The sequence below is a fragment of the Ammospiza caudacuta genome, chromosome 9 (genome assembly GCF_027887145.1).
Source record: "Ammospiza caudacuta isolate bAmmCau1 chromosome 9, bAmmCau1.pri, whole genome shotgun sequence".
In the NCBI taxonomy this organism is placed as follows: Eukaryota; Metazoa; Chordata; class Aves; order Passeriformes; family Passerellidae; genus Ammospiza; species Ammospiza caudacuta.
This window is the reverse complement of record NC_080601.1, coordinates 13,456,897-13,475,232: the sequence shown is the minus strand read 5'-3', so window position 1 is coordinate 13,475,232 and position 18,336 is coordinate 13,456,897. Positions and strand designations below refer to the sequence as shown.

At 38.7% G+C, this 18,336-nt stretch overlaps 1 protein-coding gene across 1 annotated transcript in view; it reads left to right on the top strand.

The window, feature by feature from the left end:
* Positions 1-18,336, top strand: part of NRG3 (neuregulin 3) — a 332,377-nt gene that overhangs the window by 256,584 nt on the left and 57,457 nt on the right. The window contains exon 4 of the mRNA XM_058810699.1: positions 13,789-13,815. Coding sequence (XP_058666682.1) covers positions 13,789-13,815 — 27 coding nt within the window. The remainder of the gene's footprint in view (positions 1-13,788; positions 13,816-18,336) is intronic.

The window sequence follows — 18,336 nt, the reverse complement described above, 5'->3', positions numbered from 1 at the left end:
GTTGTCCAAGCATTTAAACAGCATTAGAAAAAATAACAGAAAAAAAAGAGAGAGAAATAAAAATGTGTTTGTGTTATAATGTCTGTGTTTAGCACCTACACAAAAGACAGAGAAAAGCACAGCATATGACTGAATTTCTTGTGTGACTACGTGTGTACGTAACCTGTAATTACCGCAATGTGATTTTTTAAAAGTTGCTTTCAGAAGTGCAATCTTAAGACCTCTGTCTTGAGTTTTATATTCCTTTCTAAAGCCAAAATATTTTTATTCTAAAAATTGTTCCTCACTGCAGATCTTCGTTGTAGGAAAGAGTTAGATTTTAACCTGTTTTGATTTACTTTATCTGTAAGTGGTCACGCAAATATGACAGGAACACACTTTCTCCATTACATTCTCTCTGGTTTATAATTTGAGATAGAATCTATTTAATTCCTTCCTCAGCAGAAGGGATTTAAGGAAAATCTCTGGCTTCATTGTGACAATTTGTTGTGCCAGCCAGGAGAGTCCTTGCTGCTCCTCTTTGGGTGAATTTACACTTTTGAGGGCAAATCTGGTGTTCTCCTGTCCCATGAGGACTCCTGACTCAAGGGCTCTATCAAAGCTTGTTTCCTCCTTGATGTTGTTAATGGATGGAGGGGTTTGGTTTGTGTCTGATGAGTCTCACAGCACCTATAGGTACATGATATATTTTTGGCTCTTTTACGATTCTGTATTTTATAGGAATGTAGGAAGTGGTGGTGGAAGGAGTGATCAGGTGTTTTTTTAAAAGTATTTGAATGCCATTCTTTGAGTGAAATATTGCTGATCCAGTACAGTAATTGATAGATGTTCCAATGCCTGTCAGGAAATTGCAGCTGTATGGAATGATGGCCTGGGAAATATGTCAGAGATGTCATTGGGTCTATAAATACGCCAAGTGGATAAATATAAAGGAAATATAAGAATGATTGAAGCTGAAAGATAATGTTTGTGCAAGAATGAATGGGTTTAAGTTGGTGCAGTATAAATTTAGACTGAAAACCAAAGTAAAATTCTTACATATTAGAAAAAGCAGGTTTTGCACCTTGGAGCTTAAGATGGGTTTAAGGCCGCAGCTGGGCAGCATAATGTGATCCTACAGGTGGCTCAGATGAGCTGCCTTTGGCCTTCTGCAGTTGCTGGATCTCCAAAGAAATTTCCCCATGAGAGTACAGCCTCCAGCTGTTGGTGCCCTGCGAGCTTTCTGCTAATGCAGCTGCTTGGCAAAAATGGGAGTAGACATCTCAGAAAAATGGAGCAAATATGTATAAATATATAAAAGCATATACATTAAAAAAAATTATATATATATAAAAATATATATGAATGGAGCAAATGTATGTGTCTGAGAGCTGACCTGAAGCACCTGGCAGGAGCAGGAACAGCAGTGTCAGGGAAGAACCAGCTGCAGGAGCACGAGGTGTTGCAGGACTGTGATAATTAATGTGTGGCTGTTCTCCCATGCACCAATAGCTGAGTGCAGGTGTTCCTGCTGCAGCCTGGCTGAACATGTGAATGTGAGGCTTGGGGCAGGAACCACTTGTCCCCACAATCGAGATGTTACCCCAAAGAAATAAAATTTTCAAGAGTGCTTAAGAGGTATGAGTCTGAGATGACTGGTTGCCAATTTGAAAGTGACTTTAACTTTGTTTTACAACTGTAAAGGCATTGACATCTTTTACAAAGGTATTTAGGTGCCTAAGTTGTTTTTAATTATGTGTTAAGCTCTCTTTTCTGTTTTAGTAAAGGGAAGAGAATCTCTAATCCTCAATGGGAAGGCATTTGGCAAATGAAAAATAGAGACAGCTGGTTTTTCAGTGTAAAATTTTCTTGAAAGCAGACAGCTGCAGAAGAAGGGAGGGGACAGCAGTTTGCAGTGGACAACTGTTTTCCTTTGAGGGAACAGTGTTGCTGCTGCTTGAATATCTCTGATATTACAAGCTACTGAATTCTTCACAAACATGTCTGGAGAAAAAGCTTTGTTTTTATCTGCATAGTAGGCAAAGGTAATGGTTTTATAGTAAAGCAGGAAATTTGCTTTTTCATTGGTGCTGGGGTGTTTACTGATCCATTATAAAGCTGCTCAGAAATGTAAATACCTGTTTCTGCAGCTGCTGCTGTTGCCATCTTAAGCAGCAGTACAGTCCCTTGTTTCACACTGATTTCAGACCATATTTGAATTAATGGACTGAGGAAGCAATAGGATGAGATTGTTGTTCTGTACAGCATTCTAGGGTAAAGGGCTGCTGCTGGTAAATGTGGTGAGTGGAGCAGCTGACTGGGAAGATCTGCAGCCAGAGTCCCACAAAATACAGATAACAGAGATAATGCCAGAGCCTTGCAGCTCCTTGGAAAAGCAGTATTTCTCTTTCTTTAAATATTCTGGTAAAGGGAGGATTTGGGTCAGTAGAACATTCTAGAGCGCTGTTTTCTGCTGTTTTCTGACCCAGCCATGTTCCAAGGCAGAAGTACCTTGGCAATCTGATTAATGAACTTGGTTGGAGTGATGCAGGGGGAATCCGCTCACTGAACACCAACCTTAGGCTGCCTGGCAGGCATCTCCATGCCATTGTAAGGGGACTTACTTGTCTTTCTTGCTGATTGTAACACCTTTGTATCCCCTTCACAACCCTGCCACCAGTGAAGCAGTAAAACAGATGTGTAACTGGAGAAAAAAGAGGTGATAGCTGGGCTTCCTGATTTTGAAACCATACACAGGCAAAATAAAATAAATTTTGGAAAAATAAATTGATGACACTTAGTTTAGCACACTCAGTTTCCCAGATCTTGCTGTGAAACCATAGTTTTCATCTCAGGTCAGCAGCAATTCTGCTTCAGTGGGGTTTGGAGCAGAGACTGGAAAATTGTGCTGCTAAACTTTGGCACCTTTTCCCCATCCTTTAGGTTAATTTTCCTGCTGATCTTATTTGCTACTTGAAATTGCAGCCCTCAAGTATAAATCCCAGCAGAAGTGTGTCTTTGTCTCTTTTCCCTTCACATATTGAGCTTTGTGAGCATATTACAGTGTATTTCACACCTTTATGACTATTTCCCCTGTAATGATGCCATTGTAAAAAAATGGGATTTTTCATGGAGGATTCCAGCACAGCAGCCATGGTCTTGTCAATTGTGAGGTTACTTGCCAGTTTTGCCTCAATCTAGCAGGCTAAGTTGGCAGATAAAATACAAGTCCATTTAGCCCACCTTAGTGTCAATGTAACTGTATTCTGAAATGAATGAATTCACAATGCAGTTTCATCTAAGGAAAATAAAAATGTCCATAGGTAGCAGGATTTCTTGTTTTCCTTCTGAAATGCTGATATATTGTCTATTTCTCTTGTAATTTGAAAGCATTTTCTTCTTTTTGGGTCCCTTACACCTTCGTTTTTCTGACTTCTTAAGAAGATAAGATCTTTCAGTACAGTATCCTGTACTTCTGCTAGAAATAGCTTGTAGTGTTTCCTAGAGATTTGCTCAAACTGTGAAGGAAGGTGCAGAGATGGAGCCAGGCATGGAAAAGGAGAGCTCTTCTTTCTACATCGATGGTTTGTAAAAATTGAATAGCCCTAATAGGAGTTAAAAGATGTGACTGCAGCTCATAACTTTGTTCTGAGCAAATTCCTACTGATTTGAAACAAACCACAAAAAAAAAAAAAAAAAAAAGAAATCTACAAATCAGCAAATCAGGTTGTATTATTTTATTTCATCGCCATTTTCTAGACTATCCTACAAAACTCATTTTCTTGATGGCACATCTAGTTTGTTGCAGTGGAAAAGAATACAGACCTTCCTTTTGCCCTGCTTTTGTTTGTCAAAATAATTTATGCCCTAGTAGTAAGGTCTTATAAGGGAAACATTGTATTCCTCAATACTGTTAAGATCTAATTCAGAGTAAGGTAAAGAGTCTCAAACCTGGAAGGGAAAAGAGCTTTGATGGGAGAATGTTCTCTGAGATTTATTGGGAACTATTAAATTCTTTGAGGCACCTTAAATTCGTGGAAAGGAGATGAAACAAGAAGAAAACAAGTGCACTTTGATCATCTGAAGGTCAGGTTTTACTGAGGCATCTCATGGGAGACAGGTCATAGCAGCTCTTTCAGTCTTCTGTGAAGCCCTAAGTTGCACGTTCATCTAAGCCACTTTGCCTAGATTGAACAGTAGTTTGTGTTCATGAAGGTGGTAGAATGAATTTTCCCCCTTTTGCTCCTTTTTTGCCCCATGCTGGTCTGCGTGGGTGCTGCAGCAATGGTGAGCTGGTCTGGGTGTCACTGCCTGTGCTGCAGGCACCAGCACGAGGCTCCATCCTGGTGGTTCTGGCTTGCATCTGCTCTGTGCACAGGCAATTCATTTGTTTGAATGGCTCTGAGAGAGCAGTTACACTCCAGGAGTTTAATATTTCTGTATATGGGGCCCTTTGGCACCATTCTCACATTACACGCCTAACAATTAATTGCAGTGCATCCCCATATACAAATGAGGGCAAACAGCAGCTTTCGTTTTGCTGCTCACTGTAGGTGATTCTGGGTTGTGTGCACATCATGCACTTTTGTTCCAATATGCTATTTTTTATTGCTGGTGATAGCTGCTAATGATTCTTTTTATCACAACCCTGTCTGCTTTAAATCTCATGGATGAGTCATGTTGTTCATGCTCAACATTAAGGATTTCAGACCACCTTTGTTATGGGTATTTATAGTAGTTAATGTTCTAATGTAGTCATGGTAGTAAAGGATTTGAACCCTTAACAGTGTTCAAACAGAGCAGTTAAGTAATTTTCCTATTGTTTCCTCCATATCTGAAGTCATAAATTCATGGCTTGCATCTAAAGTTACAAAAGATGCCCAGACTCTGAGGAAAATAATTTCTTGCCATTCATTTTTGATGTTACTTGGTTGTTTACATTATTAGCTAATCACTTGTAAGCAGAATATATTTCTATAAGCAAGGCAGGATAGGCATGGCAAAAAGCCATGATTGCATTTGCATGACTGCCTGGTATGGGACATTATTTATTACACTCTCTGTGGGTCGTAAACACACATTGGTCTGATGCTGTCAGGATATGTGTGCCAACACCCATGGTCAAATAGAATGGCATCATTTACAGCTCCAGGTAGGAGAGACTTTTTTCCTTGGTGCCTTGATACCTTAGCTCTGTAGCTTTCACATCTCAAAAAAAAATCTCAGTATCTCACCTGAAAAGTCTGTCATGTCTGACACAGTGCTCTGAGCCCGCAGAGCTTTGTCCAAGTCACAGTGCTTCCCATCAGGCCTGCCTTGCTATTGATTAGCTTGAACAAATCATCCTCAGATGTCAAGAAAACATTTTGGCTTAGAGGAAAACAGAGCTCTTCTGTTCCCATCTTCTGATGGGGGCTTGATGTCATAAACAAGCTGACAATTGCCAGTGTATTTCGATTAGGACTGCTCATACAGTGCACCAACCTCAAAGGACTGAGTTTGGCAAAGGCACCTGGTAGGGGACTTGAGAGAGCACTCAGATTGGAGTACTGAAGCAGTCTGGCCTTCAAGGAGCCTTTTTATGAATCTGAAAACACTCTATGGCAAAATATTCACCTGATGTGTCTGTGTTTACTCACCAGCTTTAAATAAAATGTTTCTATAGAATCACAAAGTGTCTTGATAGAAATTTTTCAGTTAGCAAAAAGAAAACAAAAAAAGGTAGTTTCTCTAGCACTTATACATAGCTGAACTTTTGTCTCTGTAATGTTTAACACCACATAGAGCATGAATGCAGAGCCAGCTGTGCTGTGTCTGTGCATGGCTTGCACGCTGTGATGACAAGCAAATGTGCAGCAGCTTTTCAAAAGAAACCACAATGCTATAGTTGAGTTATAAAATTATTAGAGGGGCTTACCATTGAGAAAAGGAGAGGCGTGCCCAGGTCAGTTCCTTGCTATACATTTTGTAGGGATGGGAGAATTGCACAGTAATGGGAGTATTTTTGTGAACTGTCATTCTGTGTTTCCTCCCTTGAATCATAAGAGATGTTGGCAAAAGCCTGTGTTTTCTGATAAAGTCCACTGAATAGTCTTTAAAGCTTTCAAGTATGTATCCCTGTGAAATTAAAAGGAATAACAAATAGGAGTGATTCTGCTCTTCTCCCTAACCAAATAGGGCAGATCTACATAGCTGAGAACAATCTCTTTCAGATCAAACCCTTTTAAGCACCCCACCCTTGTGGGTTGCTTATCTGCAGCTGGATCTGAGGCACAAAGGCAATTCCATGCCTGGTTTCCTAGAGAAAAGACTCAGTAAATTTGGGAGAGCATTGGTGGTTTTGGTGTTAAACTTGTGATGGTTCAGGAGGGTGAGTTGAGAGACTCCTGACATGCAGAAGTACTTTCCCATAAGACAGTAAATTTGATAAAAAATTGATAAAATTATGATGAAAACGTTATGCTCTTGTATTGTCTTCTGAGCCTGTAGCACAGAACTGCTGGAAACGAGACTCAGTAATGCAACAGCTTAGACCACGTGTGGAAAAAAATGTGCAGAGTAATTGGAGTAAGCTTAAGTAATTCTCTTTCCTCTTTCTAAGTTACTTAAAATGAAGCAACATAAGAAACTATACAGCAAATATAGTTGTTAGTGTCAAAATTGGATTCCTAAAGAAGATTCCCAAATCATCATACACAAAAACCAGCATCTTTCTAAAGGGTCTGAGTCCTACATCTCTGAGTCTCTTGAGGTCTTTGCTGCAAATCTCAGACCAGCTATCTAGGCAACAAAGTATGGATATCAATAAATATGTCAACTTCCCTGTCATTGGAGATGTACAGTGCACAGCTTCTAAAACCTTCACTTAATATTCTAAAATCTTGGTGTAAACACCTGCACTCTGCTTCTGCCTGTTTGTTTTTTGATGGCAGTAGACCTAAATTACTTGAAATATTAGGGAATAAGGCTGTGGGTTGGTTTGTTTTTTTTTCACAAAATTATGTACATTCCTTATCCTGAAGTTAAAGAAAGTAATTAGTTTTAAGAAATTGACAAAACCTACGGAATTTTCTGTGCCTTTAGAGAGCAGTAAACAGGATTGCATCTGAAACATTTTCATGTAGTAGGCAAGTGAAGGACAGCTTAATGATCTGTGGAAGGAATAAAGTAACATTTAGTGTGAAAAATGTTTATTAAATGTCACATGTTCATAAGATGAGGGAGCTATTAGCAATCCATTTAATGTTTCTGTGAGGTTGGTTATATTTTACAGACCCATATTTCCAAACACCCATTTGGAAATAATAGTGTGAAAATCCCTATAGGAATTTCTAAGAAACTCATAGGCTTATCCCACTTTAACAGACATTTTGTGTCAGTTATTTAACCAGAACAGGGTTTTTTCACCTACAGAATACTGCAGTCAAGTGAAATATTTTACACCTATGACAAGATAAATAATCTAATTCATACACATGGTTCCAAAAACTTTCCAGATCACATGTTTTGGAAGTAATGAATGTGCTTTTGGGGTTTTACCATAAATATGATTCCCCTTCCCTCTCCTTTTTAGTTTTATGAGACTTTTTTGCAGCATAGCTGGAAAAGGACCAGTTTTGCCAGTGTAGAGGTTGGCATTTCCAAGGAACTCTGCACCACCAATCATGCCAATTGCTACTGAAATTCAGTGGAACTGCTTAATGACTGAGAACATCTAAGCCCAACGCAGATAAATGCATTTAATCCCATTTCCAGCATTCCTGCAGATAAAGACAGGTCCATGTGCAGCAGCAGCATGATGCCTCTGTGCAGACCTGGAGCAGGATCTCAGGCAGGACAAGTCTGGGCTCTGCAGGAGCCCTTGTGTTAATGAAATTACATGGATGGATAGAAGAATGTGTTTATCTACAGCCCAGTTCTCCCAGTGGCTCCTCAGTGGTGACAGTGCTGCAGTCACCTGCCGTGCAGTTGAGACTGTGGGACAAATGTGCAGTCATTGTCATATCTGCTGTGGAAGCCCAGGAAAAGAATTGAGAGTTGTATAAGTAGGTCACACAGCTACATCAGTGTTCTGTTTTTGTGTGGTCCTTGGCACAATCAGAAAACCTGGTGTGTGGGGTTGGTCTTTTAGATGGGAATGTAAAGTGGATGTGGTGTGTGGAGCCAGGAAAGGCAGGGGTGTGAAAGAAACTTTACAGGAGGTATGAGAGGCTTTGGTAACATAAAACCAAAATTACAGTTTTTGCAATTACAGTGCTAACACGGGTTTGCTGATCTGTCAAAACTGCATAATATCAAGAGAAACCTTGATTTTTCTGGGAGTATTTATCAGACTGACTGGTTACAGTAGCTTATGCTGATGTCAGTAATCAAGTAACCAGACTGAAATGTGCAATGTTTACTGCAGGCCCGCCTGCCGGGGGAGGCTCATCTGGCTGTGATCACACAGGTTTGTCATTCCCACATATATTTAGAGCAAACCTCATAAATAGTCTTGTCACCATCAGCTATGAGGTCTATCAGGCAGCTTCATTTACATTTGACACTTTTCATAGAAAACAGGATCACATTTTTAGCAAATACAGTAAGAAAGCATCTCCCAGTTGTCTGAGTGGAGACAAAGTGTTTGGTGTGGACATCCTGTTGATTTGCTGCTACTCTGGGATGAATTAAAGTCTTTGTATGTGTTGAACACTTGTGTTGATTTATGAAGGCTATGAAAATCAGTAAAAGTATGTCTCAATACAGCAGCAGCATTTAATATCTACCTGCTTCCTCATCTCATTGCTGAAAAAAAATGGGTTATTCAGGGAGAAATAAAACTGCTGCATTTGTCTGACACCTGATGATAAACATTTTGGCCTGAATCTGATAAAATTCTTAAATACATTCTGCAGGTGCTCAATAAGCTTAAAAATATAATATCAATAGGCTGCTCACTGATTTGAAATTAGACATGTTTATTTCTTCTGTTGAATTTATAGCTATAGTAGTAAAAATTAATCAGCACTGATTTACAGTATTGTGAATATCAGTACAGATTGCTTATGCTGCTTGGTGAGACTGAGTCCTTTCCATTAATATCCAACATAGTGCCTCCAAGAGAAGTAGCTTATTTTATTAGCTGCAGAGGTAATTTAAGATCTTAAAAAATAATTGAAAAGAGACAAGCTTAATCCTCTGAGTCTGCATGCTGCAGGTGAGGTAAATAGTTGGAGTTTCCAAGTAATCTGGAACCTGAACATGGGAGCATTGCTATTATTTATTTGCAGAAGCTTGAAACAGTCTTTCCACTTCTGCAGTGAAAATCACAGCCACAGGCTTTAGTCATTCGCAGGAAAAGAAAATAAATAGTTTATTCCATTATTCAGCACTGTGCATAATTTGTATAACAAGAAGCTTTAATAGATGTTTCTCAAGTTTTCCTTGGTTATGGAATTGATAGTGGGTGAGGGGATCCTATGGACCCCTCCTAGGCTGTGTTATAAATCTTTCCACAGCCATACAATTACTCACAGCAAGCCCAGGTTTTTTTCCCTCCTTTGTATTTTTTTTTCTTTACAAATACATGGATAAAGCAATTAAGCTTTACATTTTGTCTTAAGTATTTGCTTTTGTACATTGAGGACTTCAAGGACTTAACTGCATCTATGCAGATTTGGAGTGTAAATGTTATTTCATTGTTTACACTGAGGATCTGGCAGATTGTCAAATTCCTTCTATAGATTTATTGCCTTCTTTCTAAGTTGTTATCATTTCTTTAACTGCGATTTGTCATTTCATCAAAAACAGACCAAGTATCTTGTAAGGGATGTATGGATGTATGATTTTCATTATTGTGTCTAGACATAGATGGAGTAAATTACCAAAATATTCTGTATACTTACTATTACACCAGTTAACATGTAGTGAATAGCCTACCTTTTGCCAGGGAAATTTTTAATCTGGAAAAATTTTAGTAGTCCTGTTTCTCAGAGAGGGTAAAAGGAAGGTCCAGGTATTAGCTGATTCAAGATCATTCTCAGGATTTAGTTTGATCCATTTTTAAATGTCTCAGAGAGGGAAGTTTCTGCCATGTGTTTCAGTGAAGATATTTTAAAAATCAGTGGTTGAATTAATTTGATTTTATGACTCTGATTCCCCTGAACAGCTTCAATCAATTTTCCAACCCCACCAAACATTTTGAAGAGTACTTTTGTGTAAATTAATTACAGAAACTAGTTATTAGAACCTCTCTGAAGCAAACAGTAAAATCAAATGTTGTGCTCTATAATAACTGAGATTTAAAAATACATTATTACATGCTGTTGTTTTTTCTTTTTGATATTAAAAAAAAGCCCAACAAATCAACCAAACTCTGAGAGCATTGGTAATTTTGCCCATGAGGAGAGAATATAGAGGCAATGAACCCTTCCTACTGAATTGACAAATCCCTTGTCCCATTATCTGTGTGCTCACATGCAAAATGAAGCACCATAAATAATACTCAAAGAAACCCTACAGTTTTATATATTTATATATCAGTAACTGATTATGGTTTTTGCTTCATTAGATATACAAATAGGCTGATAACCATGTGCTGCCAAACATCATAAAGCACAATGGATAAGAGAACAGCAGTTTATCTTTAGGCAGTGTCCCAATTGAGCTGCTTTATGAATGGCAGGATTTTCCTTTATTTCAGACCAAGTTTTATTGGTCTAATATTAAAAGCAGAATTTAGTCCTGTTCCTTCCTGACAGATAATCTGTTCAGAGTACTTGAGCTGTCCCAAGGTAGCACCCAGCACATTATCATGTTGCATTTTGTGGTCAAGACAATCATCTAACAAGGGCAATTTAACAACTCTTATGAGTTTATTTGAAGCGATAAATTTCATTTGCAGAGGAAAATACTTTGCTGTTGCTCTGATTTCCTAAAGCTGTCTTTATGCCAAAGTCAGCTTGTCCTTAGAAAGGGTAAAAATGTCTGTAGAGGTTTATAATGGATACTTTCATGTCCATGATTTTTCAGTTAGATTTACATGTTGAGTTTATATTTCTGTTCATAGTGTTAATATGACTAAGGAAAAAGCTGCAGCAAACCACAATCCAGACACAGGGCAGTATTTTGTTTTGTGGAGCACTAATAAATTAATCCATTAGTGACTGCAAATTTATTTTCTCTTGTCCTCGTTATCAAGTATTCACAGGTGTGTTTGTATTTAGCCAGTCTAAATTAAAAGGTCTTTAATACTAGCAACACATTACCATAGTGCCAGGACCACAAGGCACAGTATTTTTCCCACATCAACATGAAAATGGAGAAATACTGATAAAATAAAAAATAAAAGTGAATAATCTTCCTATCTGAGAAATATATTAGTTTCTAAGAACACAGCAATACCAGAAAGAAAGAAGAAACCACAATAACAGAAGTAAAATACAGTCACATTATTTGGTTAATGACCCCATCTTGTGGAGCAGCACCCACGCTTCAGCACATTTATAGCTCTCATATGCATTTTTTTTCTACCAGAGTCCATTTGCTGACAATGAATTACTTGGCATTGCACTTGCTGTGTCCAGGGACGTGCTGTGCAGGCTGTTCATCGCCAGGGCTGCACAGCAATAGAACAGTTCTTTGTCACACCGTGAATTGCCAGGGTCAGTACTTCACATTTCAGTGTTTGGTTCAGTCTCAGGTCACCACAACAGCTCACGTCCCCCACCAGCCCTGCTGGGAGAGTTTCTTGCTGTTGGTAAGAGGGGAGAAAGCCATCTCCAAAGCTGGAGCCTGCAGAGTCACTGATTTGCACCACAGCAGTGCCAGGGAGAGCGTTCACTGGTGCCTGGTCACCAAGGGGCAGTGATGGCCATAACCAGTGCCAGGGTGTGCTGATCTGCCAGAGTTACCATTTCCTTGCTTTCTGTTCCCAAAGAGCTGCTCATAGGGCTTGCTGAACTACTGCTTGATTGGCAGCTTGGATATTTTATTGTAAAGGTTTATCCCGCTGGACATCCTTTTATCGTAATCTGGGGAAATCAGCTTTGTCAGCAGTATATAGTGTGCTGGTTGCTGAAGTTGTATGCACATGAGATATTAAAAATAAATCACCTGACATGTTTCCACACTTTGCAGCTGAACATGTTTCCCAGGAAGGTTCCATATATCCTTGATTCTCACCTAAGTATAAGCCACTCAAATATGAACTGAAATGCCTTTTTTCATCTTTTTAAAGGAAAAGTATTTTTTGTATCTATTTTTTGAGGAAGTGATTTTTAACCATGTTGGTGAACTCAAAGGGAGAATTGTAGGTTCCAAGTAGAAAACAAGTAGAGAAGGTGTATAGCCTAGTTAGGAAAGAAGAAATTTTTTTTCAGTTGTTCTACATAGACTTAAGAAGATGATACTATATGGTCTTCCTCCATGTGTCAATATCTTTAGTTCCTTGGAGACCAGATTATGGTGCTTTGGTCTCTGCTGTCTGTTTTTAAAGTAAGGAATTTTCTACTGCATTTTGATCTGATTTACAGAAGGAATCAAAGGTGTGAATTGCATGTAGATAACGTTTGCAGATTTCACAGGTACAGAAAATTAGGGAAAAAAGCTACAAATCTCCATAAATATAATATGTTTGATGCACTTTTCATATATCTCATGCTTTTATAAGAATTCCATCCACATCCCTGTCAAATGTGCTAGGGATGTTTGTACATGATATTTGTATGTGAGTGCAAGAATACAGATCATTATGTGAAGTCCATATATGTATGGTTTTGGGTTATGTATTTTCAAAAGGAAAGATTAATTTTTCACTAAACTTGCATAATGTGCCTTCCCTAACACCATGCTAACCAGGTATTTATGCCATATACCATCATCTTGTGTTCTTTACTTTTGGAGTACATGAAAATAAAACGTGGAGCTTATCAGCTGTTCTATAGATTTGTATGCTAAGTGAACTGAGCAAGCTGATAATCAGTGCCTTCCTCTGGGTGGATTGAAAGGGTGCAAAAGGTGAAGAATTCCCAGCATTTTCAACAGAAACCCAAATATTCCATTATGTCATCACAGGTACCAGAGTTGGCAGTAAAATGAAGTGTTTGAACTAACTCTTGGGTTATGCTGGAAAATCTTTTAGCTTTGCTATGTAGTTCTTAGAGGACTCTAATTCATTATGTAAAAAAAGAGCCCTGAAATGTTTACAAATCCATGTGATAACTCAATGTTCTAAAAATGTTAAGGTTTTTGCTTCACTTTGGGATGTCTTGAAATTACTGCATGCTGTCTGTTGATGGCCAGGTTGGGAAGGTGGCTTCCCTTTGCTGCTGTTGGGTTTTGTTGTGCAGCAGAGAGCAGGCAGGAGTCACGTTGGGTGCAAGTGTGGCTGCTGTGCTGAGGTGAGAGCTGCCAAACTCAGTGAAAGCCTTCCATTCATCTCTTCAGCTTTTGGTCCCTGTCAGAGAAAAGGAAAGAACCAACCTTGTCTAACTAAGGACAGTGGTGAGCAGGTTGAGAGAGGAGTTCCAGGAGGATGGGAAAATGAAAGGCCTTCAGGTAGCTGCCTTGAACATAAAGTCAAATATAAAGGCATTTGTTTCCTACCCCAAATGCACATCTCTTCATGTGACAGCTGTGTCCTGAATTTCACCTTAGGATTGCCTTTGAGGGTCAGAGCTGTGCCTTTGTTTTGGACCTGTACCCACACAGTGGGCCCTTACCCCAAATATTCTGCTGCTCTGCCATATCAAGATCAATTTATATTTTACTGTTTCTAACGTTTCTGTTTCTTTTCTCTTTTTCTTTTACATGCTTTCATGAGTATAGCAGACCATTTAGGAATTGAATTCATGGGTAAGTTGTACCTTCTCTTCCTTTCAGTTGCTGAGATTTATCTTGTTTCCTTAGTCCAAAGAACATGGAAGTTAATGGGAACACTCCCATGACCTCCACCACTGGGTTTTGGACTGGGTTCCTCTTATACTTGCCAATTTCATTTGAAATTATATGAAGGTTTAATTTTTTCTCTTTTCCACTGCTATGGATCTTAAAACCTACATAATGATGTTTTAGTATTTCATTGGTATTTAATGAAACATAACATAAAGGTTATGTGACCATATAATCTTGAGGAATAGTATTTTATATGTGATTTTAGGGTAGAGTTACTAACTTTTTCATGTAGATGAAAGTAAATTTTAAATCAGATTTTTTTTTTGTAATTGCAATATTAATAAGGTTTAATAAGAAACATCTTATTAAATATAACTCAAATCAGAGAAACGCTTTTAAGAAAAGAGTCAAAAATCCATCATTCTGTGAAAAAAGTTAAATTGGTTAGAAAAAAAAGCTAAAAATGGAGTGAATAATTTCTCCTCACAATTTTGGAAAGGAAGATAACATTCTGTTGGCTCAGCTGCAGCTCTGTGATGTGTTCATAGCCTGATGGAATGACAGGCTTAACAGATCACCTCTCAGCTGGTGATCTTCAGGCTTCAGGAAGCTGAGATCCATCTTTAACAGAGTTAGTGCTCCTTTGTGTAAGAACAGCTTGCATAAACCATTAAATATGAATGAAAACACTGTGATAAAAAGCATGCAATTTCCTACTGAAGTCACAAAACAGTTACTTTTAATATGCTCTTTTCCTATGCTAAGTTTTACTTGACTTTTTTAGATTTTATAATTAAGTGCCTTATAACCTATCAATTATAAGTTCCAGCATGGGGATTTTGTTGACCACTTAAGTATAAATTGCCAAGAACCCAATAAGGTGCTGAATATTAACTGCATGGCAGGCTACAGGAGCAAAGGTGCCAGCAGGTTTTGGGATTTTGTGCTCCTGCTTTTGGGTTTGTGCCAATCCTCGGGCACTGTTCTCTCTGGGGAGCTGGTTCATGAGGCCCAGAAGTTTTGTGTTTCACTTCACCTTATGTGAGGCTTGTGAAGTGCCAGTGGAATCAATGCAAGTGCTCTTCAGAGACTTATTGGACAGGCACAGCTGGGGAATGGTTACTTGAAAGGCTCTGCAGATATCCTGCTTTTCCTGCTTAGCTTTAATTGTGAGCAGCAGTCTTGAGGCACACAAGTTGAAGGACAAGCATTTATGTAAAAGAGGATAAGGAGTATAGATACATGGGATGCTTTGAGTGAACCTTTCTCTAAGAAGCAGGAGAGTGTAACCCAAGAGGCAAAGCTGAATTATTTTAATTTTATTTTGAGACTTTCAGTTTCCTCTCTTTTTTTTTAAGACATTTCTTTAAGGCATGAACTAAAGCCAATCCCTGAAATCCTGGCTCAGAACAGTCCTCTCATATTAGTAGCTCTCAGATTTTTTTTTTATTTAATATTGAAGCAGATCCTGATGGCATAAAAACTAATGAAATCTTGTATCTCAAGCCTGAAAATATTATGACAGCAGCCTAAAATGATGCTTGAAGTTGTTTTCTCTGGGCTAGAAAAATGCAAGTTCTGGAATCATATGCAGAAGTGAAATGCTTGTGCTTCTTAAATCCTCTTCTGGTCTTCATGAAGATTTACTTAGGAAATGAAAGCATACATGGAATCATTGCTGTATCTGTAGCAAATCCACAGCCTGTGCAGAAAGTTCAGATGACAATATGCTCATCAAATTCGGGACACGCCTGTAAAGCCTCTATGAGTTTACTTCTGGACTGTAGAAAATAATGACAATTAATGCAAAGAGTGTTTTCTAGCTAGAAAAAAACAACAATGTAGACTCAGTGCTGAACTTGTTTTGTTTGTATGTAATCCAGAGAACACTCTTGTTTTCATTGCATTTGTGGGCTCAGTTGCCTTAGAAATTCCATTTTCATCATCATCTTACAGAAATTTTGTTTGGAAACCATGTAAACCATTTAAGTTGGATTGCCAGGTCAAGCTGAATTCCTTCCATGTTAGACAAAGCTGAAACCTCATGTCAGTGGGAACATCTGTCTGTAGAGGTGTCCAAGGGGCAGATGAAATGTGCACTGAAACTACACCCCTACTTTAGTGTACTTTGCCAAGGAAGGTAGATAAGTGTGGGGTTTGGGTTTCTTTCTTTCTTTCTTTTTTTTTTTTTTTTTCCTAGACTCTCAAGGATCAGTGAAGAATATATACATAGTCAGTCCTTTTACTGTCCTGTTAGGAAGCTGTAGTCCATGAATTAATTTGTGTATCCTGTTGTGAACCAGTTGGTGCTGTTTTCCCCTACAAGTTCCTGTGGCAGCCCATTCCAGTGCTCAATAGAGGCAGTGCCTGTTGCTTTTCCATTGATTTGGTTGAAATCTCTTTCCTGAGGACCCTTCTCTCACAAACAGTGCTTTGGGAACAAGAATTATGCATTCATAATTTTGTATTAACCTTGCTCATGGTCTCACACCCCTTTTCCTGTCTGGGTCTTGTTAGGTTTGTGTTCCATACAATATTCCATATTGTGCATTCCAAAACTTGAATACCTGTTACTTTAATATTGCTGCTGATATTGATCTGCACTGTCTGTTTCTTTGTATGGATAACAGAGACAAAGAAGGGCATATTGATGTGGCAAATCTGTTTTAAAATGTTGCAAATGTAGCAATTAATGTATGGTTCTGATGTATTCATGTGCAGCACCACCTGAATTAAATGAAAGCCAAGTATGTGGTCAAGGGACATTATGGCCTTAAAATTGTGGATTGAAATATTGTCATCAGTGGTCCAGCTTTATGAAACTTCTGGTGATAAAGAAATGGTTTGTACTTTCTAGTACATAAAAAAAAAAAAAAACAGTCTTGTGTTTGATTGTCAGTTGATTCAATATCCATCTCTGATGCAATCTCCTGGACAGGCTTTGGGCAAGGTCGTTTAATCTGTCTGTGCTTCAGATTCTCAGTTGCAGTAAGTTTTTCCAGGCTTTCTGAATTTAGATTCCTCAGCTCTCAGGGGGCTACCTTTCAGTACCACAGAAACTATTTCTTCCTTGTGAGGGGGTGCAGACTTGGCTGTGTCCTCTCCCCTCCTCACACAGGAGCAGAGCGCTGTGAGGAGAGCCCTGTGCAGCTCACCTGCTCTGCTCTGGTGCCCTGTGTGTCACCTGTGAGGATGCATGCAATTTTATGCACATTTCCAACACAAAAGTAAGGGAGAGTTGTCACCATGGTCCTACAAACTGGAAACATGAGCAGCATTAACAATTCTGTGTCAATGGGAAGCAGGCTGGTGGTTGGTAATGTGTATGTGAGCAAGAGAGATTGTTAAAAAAATTATCAAAAGAAGCAGCTGTTATACAATGAAAAAACTAAGTGATGTATCATTAGCATTAGAGAGCATGGAGTTACAAGTATCTACAGCTCATAATAATTTTTTTACCCAAGTGGTTAACTGCGCTTCAGGGCTGAATGGTTTACCTTTCTGGTGAAAATTTTGTTGATGAGGAAAAATATCTGTGACAGCAAACATGGTCACTTTGGAGCAGCTGAAAGCTGTTGAGGAACACTGGCCTGCTGCATGTTCTCCCAGCTGCAGAGTGAAATTGTTACCTGAGAGTCACCTGTGGATGTTGTGAGCTGCAAGCCAGTGCCTGAGACAAGGAGCTGCCTTTTCAACTCTTTTCTTACACTGAGGATAAGTGCAGTTAAGGTGTGCAAAGGCATGAAACACAAAGGTGAGTATTGGAATAGCCTGCTGGAATAACACAGGAGCAAACACTACTGTTTCAGCAAGTTGCCTACACCAACTCTGATGATCCAGAATGCTGATCTTTTATGCTGTAACAGTAATTTATGGTGAATACAACTGGAAATAAAATGCTCCAATAAAGTTCAACGGCCACTGCAGTTTTTGATGGAAATACAGACATAACATGAAGTAGTCTTCATCCTTGGGCTCCTTACCAGTTAATCCAGTATCAGTGGTGTAAACAATTCTGGTGTGATAATCTCAATCTCCCCATGCGTGAATTACAGAAAATATAGCAGTTGTTATATATAGTCACTACTTTTAATTTGTTTATTCTTAAGTCTTAAACAGAAAGTTAATATTTTTTTCCTTAGAACTACTCATCTTTTCTGGAAAAATCAGGAGCTTACTGAAGTCAATGGAGTAACTGAATTCAATGGAGTATGAATGGTATATAAAATCTTGTAAGTGCTGAATCATTAAATAGCATTTAATTGAGCAGAGTAATAAAGTAACTTAAGAATGGGATCCTATTAACCTTGATATATCTCCTTGCCATGACTACAATGTGAAATATGTTCTGTTTTCTGTAGTCTGAGCAGCTGTTAACAGTGGAGAAGGTGGTGCATGCTGTATTTTCACTGTGCCTATTCTTGCTGCCTCCTCATTGTGCTAAGGTGATGTCAGACTCTGGGAATACCTGCTCCAGTTAAC